We start from the raw sequence: 24,923 nt of genomic DNA, 5'->3' as shown, positions 1-24,923 counted from the left end.
TTTTTGTAAGTAATAATAGCAATCATATATGAATGTATTAATTAGATTTATTACTCTGCAAAATTTTATAACTTTTCTCCAAACAAGTAAGTGTAGCCAGTACAGTAATTTAGATCATTATTGTCTCACTATTACTGGTATAAGTAACATTTGGTTTCCTATCAGTTTAAGAATGAAAGTTGGCCAACAATGTAAGTCTGTTTGAGTAAAAACTGTTTATTTCCATTTGCTTATCCTGGCACTCTAATAGGAAGTCAAGCCTACGTATCTGTACTTGTATTCCTCCACTTGTATGTCTGAAAGTGAAGAGTCTCTGCTTGCTCTCAGCATATTCCATGAATTCTGTAAGATGTCAGCTGCAGAAGACAGGAAATGAGAGTATATCTGGCCTCTGCAATTTATTATTTCGAAAAATACCTCTTGAGTGATGATTGCTCATTTATTGTAGTCAATCTCATAATAGAAAATACTGGGTTTTCAGACATAAACAGCTGTTGTTGAAATATTATACTAAGCGTAACAAACTGACACAATTGAATTATTTTTATTAGTTTAGAATGCTTTCTGTAAGGTCATAAAAATGAAAAATATGCAGAAATGTGATTTCTGGAAGTTAGGCAACTTAAAAACTGAACAATGCTTTGATTTATATTCTTCCATCCACTAGTCTGCAAGTACTCTGTTGTCAGAAGAGGTGCAAAGAGCTTAGGTTGTTTTGCCCACTTCTGTTTAACTGTGTGCCCTGGGAAGACGTAGTGTGAAGAGCTCATTTATCAAAAGAGTATTAGCTGTCCTGTGAGTGGGATGGTTACTTTGAAAATGGTCATTTTTACCCAATTTCACATTCTTCTTGTTTCTAGAGCGAGCTTAGGGTTAAATTGAGTAAGAACACTCAAAAAAAGATGAAATTTCTAATCCAGAGCTGATGGAAGATTTGTGATTAATATTTTTTTTTTCTTCTTTCTTCTGTAATTCTTTAAAAAGTCAAATGAGATCATAGAAGCACGGAATGGCTCAGGTCGAAAGGAACCTTAAAGATCATCTAGCTCCAACCCCACTGCCATAGGTTCCCACCTACTCTGTCAGGCACTGGATCAGGTTGCCCATGGCCCCATCCAACCTGACCTTCATATCCTTTATTCTTCCATCTTTCTAGAAGAGGAGAGTAACCAATCAAAGAGAAAGGAAGGAGACTGTGCTGTCTTAGGCTTTACATTTACAAAACCTCTACATAGAAACTAATGGGCTCTCCTGCATTAGATGGAATGTAGTGGCATTTTATTCCATGTCTACAGTAACTTATCCTGTATGTTGCTCTGCAAGTAGAAGAAGCCACCATGCATGCTATGCACACTTCGTTCTTTTACAATATATTACTCCTGTCATCATTCTGTTGTTTTTGTTGATGTTGTTATTTAATTTAACTTCTTTTGTTTAGGGAAAGAAATAGCACATAAGTGATATTGAAATATTAGGTGCAAGTGTTTGAGCGTACATCTATGTAATGGATTATACCACCAGTCTAAATGTGTGAGCCTGTGCTTTTACAGGAAGTTCACAATAGTGTTCTCTGCACTGAAACTCTTGGTAGAATCTCATTCTTTGAAAATAATTTTATCTGTATTATTTAACTACAGATCAGAACCAGTGAATATATTATTTTATAGTTGTCATTCTTATATTTTTTCCTAAAAAAAATGGGTTTATTTGCTTTTACTTCTTACTTTGCAGTATTTCTACAAGAGATTTGCTGCTATGTGCAAACTATTCCACTTCAGTGTAGTCCAGTTCTCTTAACTTTGGCTCAAGTCAGCTTCAGTGCTTCTGCCCAGCTATCACAGCTGTAGTAATAACATACTTGCCTTGTCAGTTCCTTTTAAGTTAGCTCTTTCCAGGAAGAATGTGTTTTAGGGACAGCTGGTGGGGTATTAAGCATAGTAACATTTAGTGCTTTCAAATCTTTAGTGGATGGTTTTGCTAAAAGTTGTAAATACAATTGCTTTTCTGGATAAAAATCTCACTTGGACTTTATGGTAAGGCCAAATAGAAAAAAATAAATTAAAATCAGTAGGTCTGCATGGAATCTTTCCTTTGCAGAGATGATTTGTCTCTGAAAGCTTTACAGGCACTGATCTTCTTCTAAAAGGGCAGATGACACTAATCCAGATGGACAAGTCTGCCACCACAAATTCAGAAAACACAGCTAAGGCTGCAAGCTTTTCTTGTTCCTCCTGGAAAAAAAGTGTCCGTGGAGAATGAGACATCTGTCTAAATGGTCTCAGCACTTCGTAACAGTCAGTTAGGCTATGCTTACTATAAATGCTGTCTTCGGTCTTGAGAAAAGTTAGAGCCCAGTTAAGCAAAAGTGAGAATGCCTTTTATTTGTAAGCAATGGCAGGGATTTGCTGAGTCATGTGTATGAACAATCAAGTCAAGATGTTGTTTGAGACTTCAATGCTTTTACCCTCATTTTGTCCACTTACTGCTAAATACTTTGTTTCAGAAATGAGTCTCCTTGTTCATTATCTCCAGTGGGCTCTCTGTAGAACTGTTAACTAAGTCTAAAAAAGAGTAAACTAAAAAATGCTATTTTCTAGTTTGTTGTTACTGTCTCTAACTACAGAGAGTATTTGTAGATAGGATCTGTGTTTTTTCACTTTCCTATTGCTTGTATTCGTAGAAGCAATAGTGCTGATAGTTGTACACTTCAGATTACAGGTTCTGGTCAGCTATTCATGCTAGTGAGCAATGTAAGGGAACAGGATTTAGAGGGTTCTGGTAGGGTTTTCTATTTATCTGCTTGGCAAAAGATCTGACTGCTTTGATTCTAAATGTAAAAAAATTACTATTTCTTTCAAGCATCTCTAGTATTTTTTTTGCTTTGATTGTAATTTCTCTACACTTTATTTTTCAAGGTAGCTGTTATTTCTCTGGAGATTTGGAGGGGAAGAGTTCTCTCTCTGTGTCCTTGAGATTTGGTCTGTCACCATTTCTGCTAGCATTAGGGGACATTGTCATCTTATGATCAGCTTGATTTCTGTCACAGAGAAACAAAATGAAATAGCCATTTTGCAAATAGGTGTCACAGTGTGGAACAATTGAGTTCACGTCTGCTGAGAACCAGAGATGGCAGCTTTTTTGAGAGCAGTGATGTGACTGTAGCTCCATTATGCTGCCCTCAGTGACAGCGTGACTGGATTCCAACCTTTCTATAAGGATTTTCAGTAGGGTAAGCTTTTTTCTTTTAGATTTCGAAAAAGTATTGTGATGTCCAGATAGAAGACACGTAGAAGAAGAAATGTATTCAGTTTCTTCACTACCTCTTTTTTTTCCTCTCTTTATAGGTATCATAAAATAATTACCTTGCTCCCAGCAGGAAAATTTAATATCAATCGCTTGCTAGGCCTCACCTTTAATTCCTCTGAAGATTGTCTCTTTGATTTTTTTTCACTATATTTAGTTTTGTTAAGTACTGTGATTACTATTACTGAGATAAATAAGCTTCATATCCAAACTGCTTTGTGATACCAAAAATCACTTGCCTCAGAAACAGACATAGGTGCAGGATATTTTATAGTATATGATAGAAGAGTTTGACGTCTGAATCTCTGTACTACTTGCTTCCTCAGCAGCTCCCTTCTATTTATGCCTTGCTATTCTGCCTGAGTAAGGACTTTTACAGCAAGTTTAGGACCAGAGAGTTAAAGATGTGAGGGCTGGAGGGGGGAGGTAGACCGTGGGGAAAAAAAAGTTAAATATGTGTGTATGTATATATATATATATAATCCTTATTTGTCAGTGAAATGTTGAGTGAGGTATTCGAAGTTAACCTCTTCCAGCAAGTTTTGTGCTTGCTTTCTAGTAGTTTTATTTAGGCCATGTTTCCTTATGGTTTTTATGAGAATGATGTGAAGCACTGTAGAAAGCCTTACTAACCATCAAGAGAGCTGTGCTTTCTCTTATGTAAAGAAATACTTATTCTCTGATGAAATTCATTCTGATTGATACAGCTGCTGGTTACTGGGGGAAACCTGTGTTTTCTTTGTTTTTTTTTCTGGATGCTTATAAGTAGTTGTGCATCCTTTCTCCATGTTTTCCTGAGAGCTGACTGATCCATGAGAGCCTGGTTCTTTTTTTTCCCCCATTACAATGATGGTAAAAATATTTCTTCTTTAAGACTCCTATATCTTTAAATCTACTCCAGTGCTTAGCATTCACTATGTAGCCAAAACTGGGGTTTTGTGTGATGAAGTGAAAGGAAGGTAATTACCTGTAAATAGTTTTTGTGATTCAAGCCACTAAACAGAATTTTACAGAAATATAAAAACAGTTTTATTTTTGAGCTGGATGCAATCCAAGTTCAAATTCCTTAAGTTCATTTGACCAGGTGCTGAATTGAAAATCTGGTTTTGTTGTGGGAGACAGTTGAGCTGGTGTGTCAGTTGGTAGGTGCTGAACAATTGCTTGTGCATCTCTTGTTATATGCCTACATACATATGTAAATTTGTATGTTTACATATATGTAAATATGTAAATTTGTCATAACTATTATCCTTTTCTTTTTCTTCTATCATAAATAGTTTAATCTCTAACCCATGAGTTCTGTGGGGTTTTTTGCAGTTCTTCCCCTATTCCAATTGAAGGAAGGGCGTAAGCAAACGAGTGTGTGGTGCTGGGCTGCCGTTGGGTGAAACCACAACACAGATTTGACATGACTACTAGGCTCAGCTTGTCAGTCCTCAAAAAACTTTGTATGCTATTTTTTCAATATCTAGCATTCTTGTCTTTAGCCTGCTGCTTTCTGTTATGCTGCCATCTATACCCATGGATACCTACAGAACAGATGCGTACAGGGAAACGTATATTTCTATTTTCTTTCCTTCTTTCCTCTTCAATGACTCATAAGTAAGCAGAAAAAACATGGAAATGTTAAGTGCGGCTTTCTGTCATTTGTACTTGAATTTTAGTTAGGTAATATCAGAAATCTTTTTTTTTTTTTCAGTTAAGAATTATAGTACATTTATGAACCAGTCCGCTTGGTGTTGGAAACAGTGCAAATGGCTGTAGGAATTAGTGAATACTGTCCATCTCTTAGTCTATGAAAATGGATGTATGCATCAGAACATTAAAAAAAACAACTACTTGTTTTAAGAAAACAAAGAAATAAAAAAAAAACCTTTAGATTTGGCAGTTCTGAAATTCCTCAAATGAGAGCATGATTTCATTTTAATAATTCAGACTTAGCACAGATAGCAAATTAATAGTCCTTCCAGGTCTGATATTAATTATGTCACTAAAATGGTTTAAGCTTTACTGCTTATTAGCTTTGCTGTGTAGCATAAATGTGTTCTGGTTGAGTGTATTCATTTTTGTATCTATCTGTAACTGGTATTTTAGACTCCAGGAAAAGAATTTACCTGTGACCTAAATCCAGTTAAAAATATATTTAAAAAAAAAAAAAAAATCACAGACTTATCAATATTATTATTATTATTATTATTTTTGTATCATGGAGGTGACTAAGCTTGTCCATAATTAATAAATCATGTCACATTTGTGATGGTCTCTGAAATCTGCAGTGGAAAGACACTGAAATGTCCTTAGTTGGGTTCTTGGTGGCCCTTTCCTGAACCCCATCTGTCTTTGATAATATATGCATGCCCCTTCAGAGCCATCACAGTCAGTCGGGCTGCTGAGTGTTTTGGAACTTGGGTCTTCCACTGCCTTGGTACCTGCACCTGCAGTGAGCGAACTGAAAGTCTGTGTGGGTTTTGGAATTACTGTACACCTGGAAATAGGGTGAAGAACTGAATAACAGATTGGGATGAAGCAGGGAATGGAGACATGGGGCAGTTTTTACGTGTCCAATCAATATGTGTGTCTGTAGGTATGCAAGCATTTGAGCATCCTTTACTGCCCTGTATTCCATACCACTCTGTATCTTATCAGCTAACATCATTCTGCCCTTGTTGTTTCTGGGATGCTGGAAAGCTGGGTGCTTTCAAGGAAGCTGTTGTGCATGAAAAGACACGGATTTCTCACCACATTATGAAAAGAGAACGAATGTACTGTAGATGGGTCAGTAGTCCTGGATTTACGTATAAACCCATGTATATCCTAAGTATAATGTGTATGGAAGTATCATTTCATGACTAAAATACAGCTTGTGAATCATTCTGCTTTTTTTTTTTTTTCTTTTTTTTTGTAGAAGTGCAGTTTCAATTCACTTTATCCCGTGTGACCAATAACCTTTTTACTGATTCATTGTCAGTCTAATTCAAAATATGGCCGGTACATCAAGCCAAATTTCATCTGTGAGATCTTTTTGAGCTAAAGAATTTTCCTACATGAGTGGCACCCTTAGAATTTGCTCACCTTACGGAGATTGAGGTACAAGATCAAAATTTGAGTTTGAATTTCAGATACAGAAATCTAGCAGAAGTGAAACACAGCATTAACTTAGTATATCCAGTGAAGACAGCTAACATGTAAGGTCCCATGGGATAAGTTATCATGAAGGCCCTTTTTTGTAATAGATTTATTTGTGAAAGTCTTCTTTGTAATTTTTGTGTAGTTTATCCTCTGCCAGGGGGGAGATTTTGTTATGGAGAATGATAGGAAAAACAAATGTTAATCCTATGCTAAATTAAAGAACAAATATACTGGAAGGAATAGGAATTCATTAAGATGTATAAAATATGTGAGACTGCAGAGTCTGTTACATAGCTGAAATTGTGAGAGTTCAGGAGAAAATCACAGTGCCTGTAGCTTAATGGAAAATTGACCCTTCAAGAAATTATTTTCAAATAGGTTGGCACATAGTCTTAGGAAGATCTTATGCTGTTTTTTTGAAAACATTTGTATTTTTCATGAATAGGAATCTCTTCTTAAAATGCAAAACAGGCTAATCAGTGATTATTTGTGTTGCCATAATCCTGAATACAATTTAATGTTTGTGGTTCATTTGTGGTTCATTTTCTAGATTGATATTTTTAGTAAAGGTGTGTGCAGTTATGTGTGTCTATTTTAAGAGTAATGCAGGTAGGTTAAGAGTCACTACTCCCGAAGTGATTTTGCCTGCTTCATTATAGATATAATCAGAAAGACAGTAAAATTGAGTTAGCCATAGGAAGTGGGAGCCTGTGGTGTATGGGGAAGGCAATAGGAGGCTTGCTTTCTCCCTGCTGGGAGCAGCACTCTGTTGTGCAGTCAGGGCTCTGTGCCTTGCTAGCAAGTTCACAACCAGGGGAAGAATTCTTGATCTCTGGCAGTGTGATGGTGGACACTCACCTCAGAGCTGAAACTGATGCCCCTACACAGAAATCCCCAGAGCTGTCTGATGCATCTGTTCAGAACTAGCAAAAAAGAAGATTTTGGTTGAAATGGTCAGTTGTGCAATGTAGTCAGTGACCTGCATGAAGGGGTAGAGGGCATCCTCAGCAAGTTTGCTGATGATACAAAGCTGGGAGGATTGGCTGACACGCCAGAAGGCTGTGCTGTTATTCAGCATGACCTGCACAGGCTGGAGGGCTGGTTGGAGAGGAACCTAGTGAGTTTCAACAAGGGCAAGTGCAGAGTTCTACAAGTGGTGAGGAATAACCACGTGCATCAGTACAGGTTATAGGGGCTCTCCTGCTGAAAAACAGCTCTATGCAGAAGAGCTTGGATGTCCGTGGTGGACAGCAGGTTGGCCATGAGCCAGCAGCCTGGCCTTGTGGCCGAGAAGATGGTATACTTGAGTGCATTGAAAAGATATGACAGCAGGTTGAGGGAGGTAATCCTCCCCTTCTACCCTGCCCTGGTGAGGCCTCATCTGGAGTACTGTGTCCAGTTTGGGGCTCCCCAGTTCAAGAAAGACAGGAAACTTCTAGAGAAAGTCCAGCAGAGCCCCACAAAGATGATTAGGGGCCTGGAGCATCTCCCGTATGATGAGAGGCTGAAAGACCTGGGACTGTTCAGCCTGGAGAAGAGAGGACTGAGAGGCAATCTTATCCATGCTTATAAATATCTGTAGTATTGGAGTCAAGAGGGATGGGGCCAAGCTCTTTCTGTTGGTGCCCAGCAACGGGACAATGGACAGAAAGCACAAAATATAACTCAGGAAGTTCCATCTGATTGTATTACTTTCAGGATGGCAGAGCACTGGTACTAGCAGCGTAGAGGTTATAGGTCTCCTTCTCTAGAGAGATTAAAAATCCACTTGGATGCTTTCCTGAGCAAGTTACTGTGCAGAACCTGCTTTAGCAGGGTGTTTGGACTAGCTGATCTCCAGAGGTCCCTTCCAACCCCTACGATTCTGTGATTCTGTTATCATTCCTGCCCTTCCATACATTGCAGAGCACAGACACAAAGTCATAACGAACACTGGTTTTACCACAAAATCTGACCTGGTCACGATATGTTTTTTCAGGCTTACCCAAAGGCAATGCATGGGATAACTCAAGGTCAAAGGTTCATTAATTTCTGATCACTTCTTAAAATTGTTTTGCAGAACAAAAGGCAATCTGTAAACTTGTGTAACCTGGCAGTTTCAGCGACTTGGCGCTTTTCCATGTTGTGGTTTGGGTACAGAGATTTGAAAATTTATGGGCTGAATCTCCCAGAAAGGCGTTTAAGTATACCTCAGTTACAGTAGATGCTGCATCTTTCTGTTATTTTGCCAAATTACTCTTTGGAGGTTTAAATTAGACCAGTTAGTGTCTTTTGATAGGATGCTCCTAACTCAATTCTCCTATAAAATTCTGGGGATTGGAACTACCTAAGGCCCTGAATTACCGAGTGGGGGGGAGGATACAGCTTCATTGCTGTTCTGGACAAGTACATTATTGAAGTTAAATTCCATGACACAAAGTGCATTGGGCACACACTGTTTCAGAAAAGAAAGTTGCTATTTCCTTGCTTACTCTTGAAAAGAAGTGTCTGTTACACTGAGATACTGGGGAAGGTAACTTCCTTCTTCTGCAGTCTATCAGAGCATTTTTTGCCATGGTTCCTATAAAACACAGGACTCTGTGGACTACATTTACAAGAACACTGCCTGTATATAATATTTAATAGTAAAAAAACTGCCTATTTTACTTTATTCTCCCCAGTAGCATTTTGTAACCTGGCTCCCACTTTTTTTGTCCCTTGCTTTTTCAGTCTTGAACCATAAACTGGGATTCCACAAATAATAAAGTAAAAGAATTATTTATACAAAACTTTCAGTAGGTATACGATTCATAGTACGGTTAAATTCTATTCTGGCTCACAAAGTTTGATGTAGTTTCATCTCTAAATTAGCTAATCCATTATATTCTATACAAGTAAGTAGTGTGGCTTTCTAGACTTGTTTGAAAAAAAAAGTCATTGCTATTGTTTGGTATTATGCTCTAGAGTATGAAATGCTTTATAAGGCCTAAATCAAGTCAGGTTCTTGAGGCAAAATTATATTTTGTTTTAATTCTTAAAAGTACTGTACAGAAGAGAGGGATTGTAAGAGATGGAATTAGAAGGAAAAAAAAAAGGGAGAAAATTTTGTTGGCAATGTAGTTGAGGCTTACACCTTCAGTGAAACTGGTGGAATCTGCAGATCTGTGATGTTTGACTAGAATTATTATGAACCTTGAAGGTGGTAAGTGGACATACTAAAACTGAATGTTGTTGAACTTCATTTCATATTGGGGAGTAATCTTGAAATTCTTTATTACTAGGTGAAAAACTGAGAGTATTCCATTTGTTAGCATCTCCTAAGTAATCTGTAATAAAAGTATTTGAGCAGTATTTGAATTCTCCTTCACACTAAACTTTATAGATCTGTGATGCTTAAAAGAAAGCAAGCAGTTTACAAGTTGCATTAGTGCCATCTGCAAGGCAGGTAATTATGAACCAAATAAGGAAAGAACATCAACAGAAAAGTCTAATATACTTGTGTGAGTCCATGGTGTTTAGTATTCAGTAGTTACTCCATTTCCCAGCTTATTTAATGAAGTATTTTCTTCTGTTTTTTATTTTATAATTGCATGTTGAACACTGCCTGTCTTTTGAGAAGTGCTTGATTACTTGCATGTATTTCAGTAATAAGCTTGAAATAGTTCATTTACTGTAGCTGTGCTGTACTTCAGGAAGGCCATCCATCATGGCCTTGTGTAAAATATATGATTGTACAAACAAACTCAGTCCTGCAAGTCCACTTTCATCTACTCTTTGTCAATCTTTTACATATCTCTTCAGCTAACAATAAAAAGTGTGCGTTGTATCTCCTGTATAATTTAACATTTTAAGAATGTGTTGAAGCAGAGAAGTGAAAAAATGTCTGCACGATCACATACTCTATTTTCAATGATCAGTATGAAAAGGATGTTGGCTTAGTAGTGAGTAGAGAGACACAGGGGTCAAGCTGCATCAAGGAAAGTCGTGGGAGATGCTTATCAATAGGCTCAACTGAAAGGAAGACAGAAAGTTTAATGTCTGGAATAGTGCCTTAGAGGCAGAGAAAGATGAACCTTATCTCCTTGCTTTCTTGTCATGTCTGGATGTGGAGAGGCCTGCTTTGACGCAGCTCTCGTGCTTTTCTCCTTCTGCAGGTGAGCTGAGAACCTTGCCTTTTCTCCATTTAAAAAACTTACGATTAATACTTTACATTTAAGGATTTGAAGGGGTTACTGTTATAGCAGCTTGAACCCAGTGCTTGTTTCTTTGTCTCTGAAAATGGTAAAAACACTTTTAAATGTTCTGTATTTGTTGTGGTTTTTTTTTATTAATAAATCCGAGTTGAGTGAACTCGGTGTTTTAGAAAGGCACAAATTATCACTGGTCAACCTCAACTCTGTAATTAAAGCATCTTTGTCTTAATGTATCCAAAGTTCCTACAACCCAGTCAAGTACCGTTTAGATTTAGGTGAACTAAGCATGCAGGACATCCTGTGGCTTTTCTGGGAGCGTTTTTCAGCAGCTCCATTGCATGTTGCTCTTTTTCATGGATTTTCAGCATTTCCTCAGTCAGGAACACTTTATTTCATAACCAACATACCATACAAATGCAAAACTTCTACCTTCTGTGAGTGAGTGGTCTCCTAAATACGAAAATGGAAGATGATGGTGAATGTAACAGTGTAAGAGCGTAACAGTGGGCATCTTCATTATGTGTCATGGCCAACGGAGTACTGCAGTGGCACTGTAAATGGCAATTTGTCTAGTGTGTGAGGGTGAAGAATGAGGATTTTCTGTCATAAATTTTTATTGGTATTTACTAAAGATACTTCAATGAAAGTATTCAATCTTACTTTGTAGGCAGTCAAAATGGAAATGAGAGAAGTAGCCTTCAGTAGCCTTTATTTTCTGAATTTTGTTTTGGTGGTTTTTTGTTTCGTTTTCCTAGGAAGTTTAGTGGAGATCTCTAGATTCCTTGTTAAAATACTTCTTGCATGATTATATATTAAATTAATTTTGAGTAACTTTTAAATAATCATGTTGATGACTCTTCAATTTATTATGGCATTTCTCTGAATCTTTTTTATAGTATTGTAAGTACTGTTGCTGTGCATAATTGTACAAGGATTGAAGTCATTGCAGGGTGGGAATGGAATTTGAGTTGTACTACTGAGAGCCCTTTGTTAGAGTGTTCTTATTCCTTTGAAAATAAAATAGGTATTAATACGGATTAGAGGGCCAAGGTTCCTCTACTAAGAGCGATCTTTTCTTTGGCATATTGGATCTCTGAGGAATTCTACACCATCAAAAATGTCTTTATTAATATTATTTTGTTATAGTTGCTTGGTAATCTCACAGAAACAAAGCTGGTTAGGTGTATTAGGTGTGCTGTATTACTGTGGTAGAATTGTCTATTCTAGAATAGAAGCAACCCTCCATACTGAAAACAAAATTCAGCTCTCTTCGTCAAATAGGGGCAATTATTTTGACTCTTTAGTGGCTATAACTGAAATAGAGCTAGTGACCTCACAGAAGTAGTAATATTAATCTGATACTTTGAAATTGGGATTATGCAGCTGTCTTAAATTTGTACTAGTAACTGAAGTTACTGCTTGTACAACTGAGTGCATCTGAACATTTAATAGGAAATAAAAATGTGTGGAAAGAAAATGTATAATCAAAAATGACAGAACTGTCCCATAGTTTCCCAAAATGCAGTTATTCAGCTATTTAGTTAACAGCATGCTGGAAAACTGCGTTCACTGATTGCTAAAACAAAACTACAGGACAGACTGCAAGCAAAGAGTTCTTGTCTCCTCTTTCCAGTTTCCAACATGGAATGCTCTGCCTTCCAGACCTATTAATTAAGTTAACGTAGATTTTGACATAATGAAACTCTGAACTTCCATGTGATTCATCTCTGTATTCAAGATGAAGAGTGTTGTTTTTTTTCCTTTTCCCATGCCTCTCTCTATAGAATGCAGGTGAGATTTCTATTTAACATCTGCTGGAATCACTGAAAGGTCTTGCACTGATTTCAGTAGAAACTGGATTAAGCAGGTTTTGTCTTTGAGCTTTGTCCTTAACAGAAGGAACCTCTTTCCCTTTGACTTAGCATTTAATGGCATACTACCTATTAATTTTCAACAGTCAAGGCAATGAGAGTATTATCATCAAGAGATAGAAAAATAGTATATGATTCATCTTTAAACCGCCTTCCTTTAAATTGAATCTGCTGAAAAGCAAGAGTGCAAGTAAACACTGGAATAACAGACAGGTCTTTGCAAGATTGGAGCCTGATCTTCAAAGTTTATCTATATTCTAAAACTTTATTCATGTTTTATTGTTCAGAAATTAAAACAAACATGAACTGTTTACACATTCTATATATTGTTCTATATATTATATTATATTATATTATATTATTGTTCTATATATTATTATTTTCATGAAGGTTATGTTCTTAGCATTGCTAATATATAAGTTGTTACCTGTGATATTTAGTATCCTTGATCTGCATACACAACTCTTCATACTTAGAGTTCCATTAACGAAGTGGGAATAGAATTTGTACCTACATGCAACTTTTTAAATCCATAGTTTCTTTCTTTTTCCTTTACTTCTTCTAACAGAGATCATTTATTAATATTACTTTTCAGAAAAAACAAAGAACAAAGGATCTGTCCCAGCTGTTTCATTCATACAATCCATATGATCATAAGGTAAGGAAAAATATGCTATCTACATTTGTTATTAAGAGTAATTCCAAACGTCCATAGTGATTATATTTTATGTTCATGCAAAAATGAAATAAAATTGAAAATTGAAGGCATTCATGTTACTTAAATTATGCTTTCATATGAATGATTTTTGGTTTCTTCACACCAAGCTTGAGAAGCGGCGTTTTCTGATTTTTGGAATCAGTAACTTGCTTTAACCTCTTAGAAGTATAATTTATAGATTGTCAATAAATTGTGCAAAGTGACCATGTGTGCTATCTGACTTCCTTCTTTTTTCTCTCTATTCGGAAGCTATGTTATTCCTGAATGATACTTAGACTGTTGTGTCAATTATGCCTAGAGATGTCTAATACTAATGAATTGTCTATTGATTCTGAAGCTATCACTGAAAGATGCTGTTTTGCCTCCTGGTTGTTTGGAGAAAAGTAGCTGTTGTAACTGTAATTTGATCCTTGTTTGTAAAGTCTGTGAACCCTGAAAGACTGGAATCATTGTTTGCTGCATCTTGTATCACGGGGGTAAGAAGGCAAGATCACTTCCCAAAGAGTCATGCAATGTGGAGTCAAAGAACTAAAGCTGTTACAAGGAGATTTTGGAGTACCACGAGTCAGAGACAATAAAATCAGGTTGAAAGGCAGCCATTACAAGATTTCTGTGATGCCAATAATCACAATGCTTTTGTGTAGACTTTATGAGAAAGAATGCATTAAACAGTTTGAAGAGAGAGTTAAGAAAACTTGTAAATATTTTCAAGGAGTTTGTCCAATCTTGGATCCATCTGTGGGCATGCTTTTTTAGGCAAGTACACTAGATTCTTCAACAATTTGTCAGCAGTATGACATCACTGTCTTTGCTTCTGTTTTGCAGAGCATGTGCCATTTTGTAAGTGTACATGTGTAACTAAATATACAGTGGAAAAAAGAGCTGAGTTTTATATTTGGGGGAAGAACATAGCAGAAGAGTGTATGTATGCACGTCTGTCTATGTATGAACACATGCAAAGTGTGTGCATAGCTATACAAACAGCTGTGAGAAGTAAATACATTCTCTATATATCAGTGGATTAAATTCATCAGACAGGCTGTTGCTACGAGAGTTGCACAGTTCCCACCTACATTGGCATTTACAGTTTCAAAAAAAAAAAAGAAAAAAGAAAAAGTTGTCAAACAGTAGATATTCTGCAATTTTATTAATTATGTATCATTTCAAGTGGAATCCATCTCTTTGAAGTATTTTCTATGGATCATCTTTGATTGTCTGTGAGACCTGATAAAGCAAAAGTTAAGGATCTATGAAAATAGATAAATGTGAAGCATAAAGGACATTAATGTGACAAGATTTTGAATGAGATTGTTATTTTTTTGAGTTGAAGCTTATCGAGTTAAATGCAGTAGTAAGAAAATTAATATCTAATAAGGAGAGGCATCTGATGATCCAGAAGCTTTGATATTCTTCTCCGTATTGAAATTCTCCTGTATCAAACCCTTGTTATTCATAGAACAAGGAAATTCCATTATTCTTTTATTAGCACTTTCAATGGACCTTGGCCATTTGTAACTCCTGCTGCCTTCCTGCTTGTATCCTTTGTGGCATTGTATCAAAGTATCCTCAGATGATTTTGGCTTGAGTTGTGAAGAGTTTTTCACTCTTTACAAATTAGTCATCAGGTAATGTGGAATTGAATGTAAATGCTTGGATATGTTCCCTTTTGATCTTTGTTTTAGGACATATCATAAATTATTAAAAATAGCACAATTGTCTGGTGGGTGGTTTTGACGCTCCCTTCTTTTGCTGTTTCCAAAGCACATTCCACATATATATATATGAGAACAAAAGGAAAAATAAAATAAAAAAGCAGGACAAATGGAATCAAAAAAATGCAATTTTCCATTGGACAGGAAGGGTTTTCCTTCTGCTAACTGCTTGGTCTGACTCATTTCAGGCTTCTTACTTTGTGCTGTTCATTTTCACCTTAGTTGCCCACTTCACAATTGTTGCAGTCCAGGGAATGGCAGCAGTAATCAACATTAACAGTAATCAACGTTAGTTGAAAATACAGACATTTCAAGTAGAGATCTGTTTTGCTAGTTTTACTGAAATTCTGTTTATCTGATCAAATATCACACAAAGGATTGGATTCGGGGGGGATTGTTATTTTGTAGATTATTTTCAGTAAGTGTAAGGAGGATATTTTTGCTTTATGAAAGTATTGGTGATCCCGAATCATGATGTGAATTACTTGCAGTACTCACTAACTTTTTTCTTGGTTGGTTAAAAGCCTTTTCGCTGAATCCCATTCTGAAGTAGAAGCGGGATAAACTTAAGAGTAAGTTATGGCTTGGTTGTAGTAGTTAAAACAGATGAAATAAAATGATTGAAACAGAACAGTCTACCAAGCATTGATAGAATTTCATGCTTTTGTGATGGGGTATCACATAGGAAAGAGAAAAGCTAATCAGAAAAAAGTTCATTCTTCCAAGTTCATGCTTCAATCAGTAAACCAGAAAATGATGTTTTGATGGAGTGACCACACTAACCTTACATACCTTACTTTATGTTTGGTCAGAAGACTGATAGAGACAGCAGCTATTTCTTGAAATTCTTCTTCAGTATATATTAGCCTTTATAGTGCGAGTTACTGTATCGTAATAGGCATTTTAAAGGTCTGTGGTTGTGCATTCCCAGATGAAAAGCCAGGTCTTCTGTCGAGAGGGAAAGCAAGCATTTTCTTTTCCTTCCATTTCTTCTGTGGAGTTTTGTCACATACCTAGATGAGGCCTCAATTAAGCAGCAAAGGAGCAGGATCATTAAGTTCTTCCATGCCAAAGAGATGGAAATGTGGGAGAAAATCTGCACCTGCTGATAACAGAGGAAGAGTAGTTAAGCTCCTGCATTATTTAATTCATAAATGTGTGTACTTCACTTGCTTTTGTCATTGGCTAGATGAAATCATAGAATAGCAAACCTCAAAAACTGCCTTTCAGTTGTGTTTTTATCCGGGGGGATTTGGTCCTGTTCTGTTCCACCCAGTGTCAATGTGGTGTTACAGAGCCTGTGGGTCTTCCAAAACTCTGCCTTCCACAGAGCTTGTTGTAGCGTCAGTCTGGAATGGATGGGAAATGTCTTGAACTGTTGATGCAAAACATATGAGAAGCTCCCTTTTCTTCTAAAATATATACTTTCTAAAGCTGAATAATTATTTTGAAAATGCTGATATATACATCTTGGTTATTAAAAATCATTCCAGGTAGATGTTTGACATCTGTTCAATCTTATTTCAGGATGTTTAGTAACATTGTGTTCTATTTGTAGACGCTGCCATTCCTTATTGTGAAATACTTACTTTTTCCTGTGTTTATGCAGAGTAGAAATATCAATTTGCTTTCTTAAGAGTCAAGTTCTGGCTGATGTCTATTCTTCTAGTTATTAGCAGAACAGCTCTTCTGATAACCCGTACAGTTTATCCTTCTCTAGCACAATCAGAAAGGTAAGATACAAATGAGACTCATAAAGTGTACCAACCGCCTCAAACACCTGCACACCTCAATAATTTTATTCTGTCTGCTATGGATGTTTAAGTTCCGTGGTATCTTCCAAATGGTGTTAGCCCTCTGAAACTTGGCCCTATTTTGATAGCATGTTACTTGATCAACACAACAGGTTTGAGGAGCTTGATATGAGCTTCAGGTTCCAGTACATGGAAAGCATCCAAATTCACCATCAGAGAACCTAGTTCCTTTTTTCTTTCTGTTGAATGAGTAAGTATTCAGTCTAGCCCTGGAGCAGATGTTTAAAATGATCAGAACATTGATGCAGAACACTGTTTATACTTACAAAAAACAGAATATAGCACAATTGCTGTTCATTTTCTTGCTCTTCCCTCTTCAGAGGATAGTCTGGAATAGAGACCTCAGGACACATCCATCTTTTCACTAAGCTCCTGCAGTGAGAAATCCTCCCTGAATTGTGCTTCAAACTCAGCTCTGGATTTGTTTCTATTTGCAGTCTGAATTTCTTGCCCAGGAATAGGACATGAGCTCTGAAAAAATAAGGTCATGGAATATATACAGTGCTAGTGGGCTATTATAGCATGCTCTGTATCCAGCCAAACAAGAAATAGTCCATGTTTGCATCATTTGAAAGGAGTTTTTTGAGAGAATTCTTTCCCTGCTAAAATTGCTCAGGATTTAAAAAAATGACTGTTTCAGGAGATGAGCTCTAATAGATGCAATGCTAATCAAATAGGTGTAAAATCTTAAAGCTTCACACTTTAAAATGTTCCATATTAATGTGTTACAGAAATGTTAAAACTAGAGCTAGAACTTCACAGACAATGCCTGTGTGATTGGCAGGTTATATGGACTATTGTATTGTGGCACACAATTAAGTGACAGAAAGCTTTCTCTTTTCTCTCTTTTTTCTCTCTCTCTCTTTTTCTTTTTTTTTTTAGCTCTTAACCTGGTATACACTTTGAGCTGGGGTGGGAGCAGTCTCTTATATTCATTGGGTTTTGATAAATGTAGAAATGATCATAACTGGCTCAAGGAAGATTAGCATGAAGATTACGCAGAACTCAGGTGAGGCGCTACGGGCTGCTGTCCTTTACAGATTTGCTGAGAGAATTGTTTTCAAGCAAGTATTTCAGCAGTGCACTTAGTCTTGCTCCTGTTTCTAACAAAATAAGTAACCTAATGTCAGCAGCCTTACATCTGTGGTTGCAGGGCATTCTTTTCTTCCGCAGGGAGCGCTGCCACTGGGAACCAGTGCAACTGACTTTGTCATGGTGTGCGGAAACAGAAGTTAAGAGATCTTTTGAGACCGGTTTCCCTGCTTGTGAAGTCCTTCCTTTTGGTTTTCTTTTGTGTTTGGTGAAGCTGGACCCTATCTGCTTTCTTCACAAAGAAGCAAAATTGAATTTCTGATGCTTGCTGAAAGAAGCAAACCTAAATGCCTGATTCTTGGCTAACATTCTAATGGCAGGCATCACTCTGCTCTAGCTGCTTTGTTAACTGGATCCTGAGAGCTACTTCTGAAGACGTGTCTGCACTGGGTGTGACTTGATTACATGAGAGAACGTGTAAATGGAAATGTTGGACAGCTTGTGGAGTTGTAGGTGTTGCTATGAGAGTAACTAATTGAAAGAAGCTAGTGAAAAATTACCGCACTGTTGTGGTATTAAACGTATTTGGCTGATGAGATTTACTAGTTTCAGTAATCTTCACTCTTATCTCTTTGATAATTCCTTATTTCCCAGGCTTTGCTGCCCTCTGTTTCTTTATTGCTGAACATAGGTGACATTTCACTGACACTGGCATCAGGAAGTTGTCTTGTTTCATCCAAAACTGCATTAACATCACACTGATGTTTGGTTGTTGCTGAGCAATGAGAGAGCATCTGGGGCCGGGCCACTCAGTGAGGCAGAGCTGATGGTGTGGCAACAGGTGGGGTGAGGCCAGAACAGTGCCTGAGTTAGACCACAGGTTATTCTGTACCCCAGGACACCAGGCAGAGGCTGCTGTGGTGACACCTCATGGTGCTGGCAGCCGTCAGGCAGTGATAGTGTTGCTGTGCATCCAGTGGCAAGTAATTGCATTGCAGCTATATATCTTGTCATCGTTGCTCTTCTGTTCCCATTTTCCTCTTAGTAAATAGCTTTTATCTCAGCCCATGAGCTCTATTTTGTTTCTCGTTCTCTCCCTCATCCCACCTGGGGGCAGGGGTTAGTGGACAGACAGCTGCATGGTGCTGAGCTGCTGCTGGGGCAAACCTCAGCAGAAGCGTCACCAGCCGGCAAGTTTCAGTAAGCCAGGTTTGGGTGCTTTTAGAAGTATTGGGACTGGCAATTTCACAACTGCTAAAAAAATACGAGCAATTCTTGGCAATTTTTTAAGCAAGAGAGAAAGAAATTTGTTCTGAGATTTTTCAGGTAATGACTTGGGTATATGATTCTGAAAAATAACAAAAATCCTTTTAAACTACTTTCCATTTATTTGAAGAACAGCATTAGACTAAATCATAAGGCAACTGTGAGTTTGCAGAGACTGTGATACAAGCCACAATCTGAATCTCCTAATGCAGGTGCTTTGAGTTGTTCTTCTGTGAGATGAAAATACTTTCTAGATTATTGCTGAAAAGAAACAGAGCCTTTTGCTATCTCCTGCCTCAACATAGATAGTAGTTTTATGTGATAGCTCAGATGGCAGATACAACCACATTTTATGGAAATACTCTTATTGTAACCTGCATCCATTCTTCTCTTTTCCCGTCCCTCATGCTTAGAACTGCTTTTTGGAGGAGATTGCATAAAGCTGTTTTGTGCTCTTGATAGGATGTAAGGCTTCAAAGTAGACTGCTGAAAGAGAAAAGCAATTTCTGTTTGGAAGAGTAGTGCAGTGGCCTTGTGCTAATGGCATACTTGAACATTACTTGATGATAGGGAAGAAAATCTAATGGCCTGAAAAGCTGCTTTTTTTTTTTTTTTTTTTAGCTTGACTCAGCTGTATTGAAGTTTATGCAATCTGTAACACAAAGAAAATTAATATATAGACAGCTTACAAATAGCTGTTCAAATACCAGTTTTAGGGGTTTGGGAGTAGAAGCAAAAAAAAGGCAGTGGGATGAAAGTGCTTATTTCTCTGTTGAATAGGCTGTATAGAAAAAGATATATCTGCTGTCTTAATTCTGTAGCTGAAACGTTGAGATAAAAGACATGCAATCTCATTTGAGGTGTATCATGCCCAAAAAGAAAAAGGAAATAAAAGCAGGTAGCTTTTGTAGGTAGCAGGTAGCATGTGTGCTTAACGCTGCAGTTAAAATTCTATTTGGTGCTTTTAACTTTTTCTGTAATTCAGTGTTTAAAGCATCAAACCCATCTGATGCTAACTGAATTATTTGGGATTGTTACCTCAGTTATCACTCAAAAGGGAAGCTTTTGCTTTTTTAGCTTAAATGGATGCCGCTGTGTCTTTCTACAGTGTAATTAGTAGAAGCTTGTAAATTCAAATTTTCATTGGTAAGTAAAGGTAATGCTTTGTGATGAGGCATAGACTTAGATATTTAATAAGTTATCACAGATATTATTGAAATATTTTTTATTAGTGATCTTCGGAACAGTTAATGAAATACACTGATGACATCCACACATCCTCCCCATTTACTCCCATGTAAAAGCATTCTGGAAAATGTGAGACAGAGTAACAAATAAAGGTAAAAGTGATCACAAAAAGAAAAAGGTCATGAAAAAATGTGACAAAAGTAAAATGTCTCAGAAGCTTCTAATACAAATTGCAGTTTGATGGGGGCAGTTAAATAATGAAAACAAATTCTGCGCACATCATTTTGCACAGCACAGAAGTCTTTCTCCATATGGCTGTGGTTGTATCCAAGTTATAGCCTTACTTTTTGGACAATTGGTTAGACCAAAGTGACACTGACAAGTGGGAGAGACTGTGAAGAATAGCAACGGAACTGATTATTTGGGGTTTGTTATCCTGGGTGGGAAAAAAATAAATTAATACAGCTTTCATCTGTGGCAGTTGCACAAGATACACAGCACATATATATTTTCAATTGAATCATGAAAATGATGTCATTTACTTCACAGTTTTTCTCCCTGATAAAACATGCAAATGCTAGTGTAGCAGATTGCCTAAAATAAGCATTTTCTACCTCAAAAAATGCTGAATTACAAAGTGATGGACAAGATTTATAGGGACATCAAGTATCTGTCATATCAACTCACACAGAACAAGTGACTTGGGGCACATTAATCTTCTTGTTGCTTTACAAAGAAAGGCATTGCCTTTCTTTGCATGTCTCTTTCACCTGTATGGCTTGTCCATCATAACTGTGATACTGACACAGAGGTGTGAAAAAGAAAGGTATTTCTAGCTTTGTAAAATTAGTTTCTGTAAAACCTTGAAGGTACAAAATGTAGACAGACGTAGCCATGTTAAAATTTCTTCCAAACTCTGATCTTTCTTTAGCAATGAGATGGAGTATGGAAATAATGATCTGTGGCCGTATGAAGTTCAGATCAAGTTCAAGTATCTTTCCTTCCCCTACTTTCTAACATCCCCTTTGACTTATATTTCTCTGTCCCTGGGCAGTATGTAGTGGATTAGATTTCTCAATTGTAAGACAAGTTTGAACTAAAAAAGAGATTTAGATTAGACATTAGGGGGACATTTTTCACTCAGGGTGGTGAGGCACTACAACAGCGTGCCAAGAGAAGCACCATCCCTGGAGGTAATCAAGGCCAGGCTTGATGAGGCCCTGGGCAGCCTGATCTAGGGGATGGCAGCCCTTCCCACAGGAGGTTGGAATTAGATGGTCTTTAAGGTCCCTTCTAACCCAAGCCATTCTATGATTCTATTATCTTTGAGTTTTTCTCATTTTTCCCCCTCTTTCTTTCTTTTTCTCTCCCTAAAAAATATTTTTCTTCCATGCAGTCTACCTTTTTTTTCCTCCTGTTTCTTCCTACCTATTTTGTTTAATATCTTCTTGAGGTTTTAATGTTGTATTCTCTCTCCATTTACTTTCTATCACTTGCCCTTGCATCCATATCAACTGCCCTTCCGTTGCTGGCTTTTTGTTGGTGGTGTTTTTTTTCTTAATATGGAGCCCAGTATTTCTACAGATGTACTTTATGATGGTATTAAAATGAGCAAGGGAATCAGTGTCACTTTTTGGAGAGGAGGTGCAGCATGTAAGAGTGCATGTGTGCAGTATGGTAAGAACCAATCCACAGGACATGAGAGTACTGTTGATAATGATGTTCTTCTCTCTTCAAAAATGTAAACTTTGATGATGGCCGAAATGTTCTTATGACCAAGCTCTTCCAAGCTTATTTGTTTTTAATTAATTACATATGTGGAGGCTCAAATTTGGGAACTTCCCTAATGAATGTGATAACTGACTTTACCTTCTGTCCACCAACTTTTTGCTGGAGGCAAAACTTGGTTTTGCTCATAAAATTATTGTAGACTTTCTGGGTACTTGGTGAGTTACTTAAAGTTCAAAGCGTTACCCAGGCAGGTGTCAGTGCTTTTATTTGGGATATAATTGGTCTTTCTTGCATGGACTGATCATATTATGTTTACTTATCTTTTTTCTTCTATTTAACAACTTCTGAAACTGAAATTGATTTCAAGTATCAGTCAAAAAGGGTCTGATTTCAAGTAAGTTAGAGAAGAATGAAATCACATTCTTCCCAATCTGTAAAAACTCATTTCTGTTAGCCCACTGTTAGCTGTGCTGAGCTTTAGTGTACCAGGAGTGATCAAGAGGCGGCAGAAGACAATTGCAAACCTAGAATTTGTTATAAATGCAGGTTAACAAAACTTATTTTGTTTCATAAATGTGAAGTGATCTTCATGTTACTTTTCCTCTCGTTTAGGAATATAGTTTTCATCCAGAAATCCTATCTATCCAAAGATGTATTCAATACACTATCCATTCTTCCATTCATGTTTTGAAAGAAAGACTCCAGCTTGATAAGCATGCGTGGCAGCCTTTTTCTTCAGAATTTACTTATTTTAAATTTCTGGGAGATTCCAACTTCAAAAATTATCTTCCCAAGAAGCTGCAGCTTTGTCCTGTAATTCTGCAGAGATTGGTTCTGAAGTCTAGAAAACGTGGAGCCAGTGGCCGATTGAAGGTTTGGTATCTCATGATCCCTCAAGATAAAAATGGGGCATTTTATCTCCTTAAAGAAACAGGACTTTTACCGTTTTTTCATATTAAATGATTTTTCAGTATCACTTTAAAATTTGATATCTTAATGTCGTTAAGATGATACTTTAGTTTAAGTAAACGCTGCTTTATTTTTTACTTGTGAAGTTTTTAAATATACTAGGCTTAATTTTTCTTTCACGCTTTCCTCATACAATCCTGATAGATCTAGTCATATGGCCTTACTTAGAAAAATAAACAAATGAAAGTAGTTGCCAAAGGTCGTTAGAACACTAGTTGTTTGGTTTTTTTTTCTAAAATACATGGCTTGTTCCAAAAGTAATACCTCCCACTTATTTCTGTGGAAACGATAATGGATACAAAGAGCACAGTAACACTTTGATAGAGAACATTCTCAGCTGCAAAATATACTATTTTTCAACATAGTCACCACTATTAGCTATGCATTTTTGCCAGCAATGCAAAAGAGCCCGCATTCCATGCTCAGAAAAATCACCAGTGGAGGTTGCAGTCACTGTTACTGTCACTGTTACCACTGCTGAAGTGCACCACCCATCTCTTCCCTGTGCTCACATCCGCTGTTTGGTCTCCTTCAACATTAAGCAAGCATCAGTGAATGTCAGTGGGTGCCTTGTTTTTCTGTGGGGAGGAGTTCAGTGACACACTTTTGCTTCATACGCGCTCAGCTGTCATTTTGTCAGACTGTCCCTCTGCTGCCATCTGTCACACAGCAACAAAATGCAACAGAATATTGGTGAAAAGGTTCAACCTCTACTGCTGTACTACCAACATCTGCCTCTGAAGTTGTGGGCCAACATCATAAACTATAAAGTGTAACTTTCAGGGCAGCCCTTCTAGATTTCAAAGAAATTTGATACAGGTAGTGCACACAGGAGAGCTGTTGTGATGAAGGACTGATGGTGCAAATACAATCAGTCATTCTGACAAATCCTTTATTTCATTCCGTCTTCCCTTTTCCAGGAAAAAATACCAGTGTTCTTATTGTTGTTCTTTTCCATGTCTCCTCTAGTAATCCAGCTGTCCTTTATTGTTGTTTATTGGAAGAGGAGAAGGTCATCGGGAATAGTCAGCATGGATTTACCAAGGGAAAATCATGTTCAACCAACCTCATAGCCTTCTATGATGGCATCACCAGCTGGATAGGTGGGGAGAGTAGTGGATGTCATCTACCTTGACATCCACTTTGGCTTTTGATACTGTCTCCCACAGCATCCTGATAATGAAGCTGAGAAAATGTGAGTTAGATGAGGAAGGAGAGGTGGGTTGAGAACTGGCTGACCAGCTAAGCTCAGAGGCTGGTGATCGGTGGTACAGAGTCTGGTTGGAGGCCTGTGACTAGTGGTGCTCTCTAGGGGTTGGTGCTGGGCCTGGTTTTGTTCAGTGTCTTCATTGACGACCTTGATGAGGGAATAGTGTCCACTCTCAGTAAGTATACTGATGATACAAAGCTAGGAAGAGTGGCTGACGCAGCTGAAGGCTGTGCTGCCATTCAGCAAGACCTGGACAGGCTGGAAAGCTGGGCAGCAACAAACCAGTTAGGTTTAACAAAAGCAAGTGTAAAGTCTTACACCTGTGAAGAAATAAGCAGAAGTATCAGTACAGGTTGGGACTTGACCTGCTGGAGAGGAGCTCTGCGGAGAAGGACCTGGGGGTCCTGGTGGATGGAAGGTAGGCTGTGAGCCAGCAGCATGCCTGATGGCCAAGAAGGCCAGTGGGATCTTGGGGTGCATTAAAAGGAGCATGGCCAGCAGGTGATCTTCCCCCTCTGCTCTGCCCCGGTCAGGCCTCACCTGGAGTACTGTGTCCAGTTTTGGTCTCCCCAGAACAGAAAAGACAAGGATCTCCTGGAAAGAGTACAGCAAGGGGCCACAAAGATGAACTGGGGCCTGGACATCTCCCCTGTGAAGAAAGGGTGAGCAACCTGGGTCTGTTCAGCTTTGAGAAAAGAAGACTCAGAGGTGATCTGATAAATGTCTATATCTTAAGTGTGGGAGTCAAAGGGACATGGCCAATGTCTTTTCACCAGTCTGTGGGTACAGGACAAGGGGAAACAGCCAT

General features: G+C 37.7%; 1 protein-coding gene across 3 annotated transcripts in view; it reads left to right on the top strand.

Moving 5' to 3' along the window:
- Window positions 1-24,923, top strand: part of CDKAL1 (CDK5 regulatory subunit associated protein 1 like 1) — a 361,527-nt gene that overhangs the window by 263,136 nt on the left and 73,468 nt on the right. For all 3 annotated transcript variants that reach the window (XM_042869783.1, XM_042869784.1, XM_042869785.1), the window contains one exon: window positions 13,071-13,133. In XM_042869783.1, the coding sequence (XP_042725717.1) occupies window positions 13,071-13,133 (63 nt within the window). The remainder of the gene's footprint in view (window positions 1-13,070; window positions 13,134-24,923) is intronic.

The sequence above is a fragment of the Lagopus leucura genome, unplaced genomic scaffold (genome assembly GCF_019238085.1).
Source record: "Lagopus leucura isolate 7727_CA_CO unplaced genomic scaffold, USGS_WTPT01 Super-Scaffold_100002, whole genome shotgun sequence".
Taxonomy (NCBI): Eukaryota; Metazoa; Chordata; class Aves; order Galliformes; family Phasianidae; genus Lagopus; species Lagopus leucura.
The sequence above is the reverse complement of the archived record's forward strand: the minus strand, read 5'-3'. Positions and strand labels throughout refer to the sequence as shown.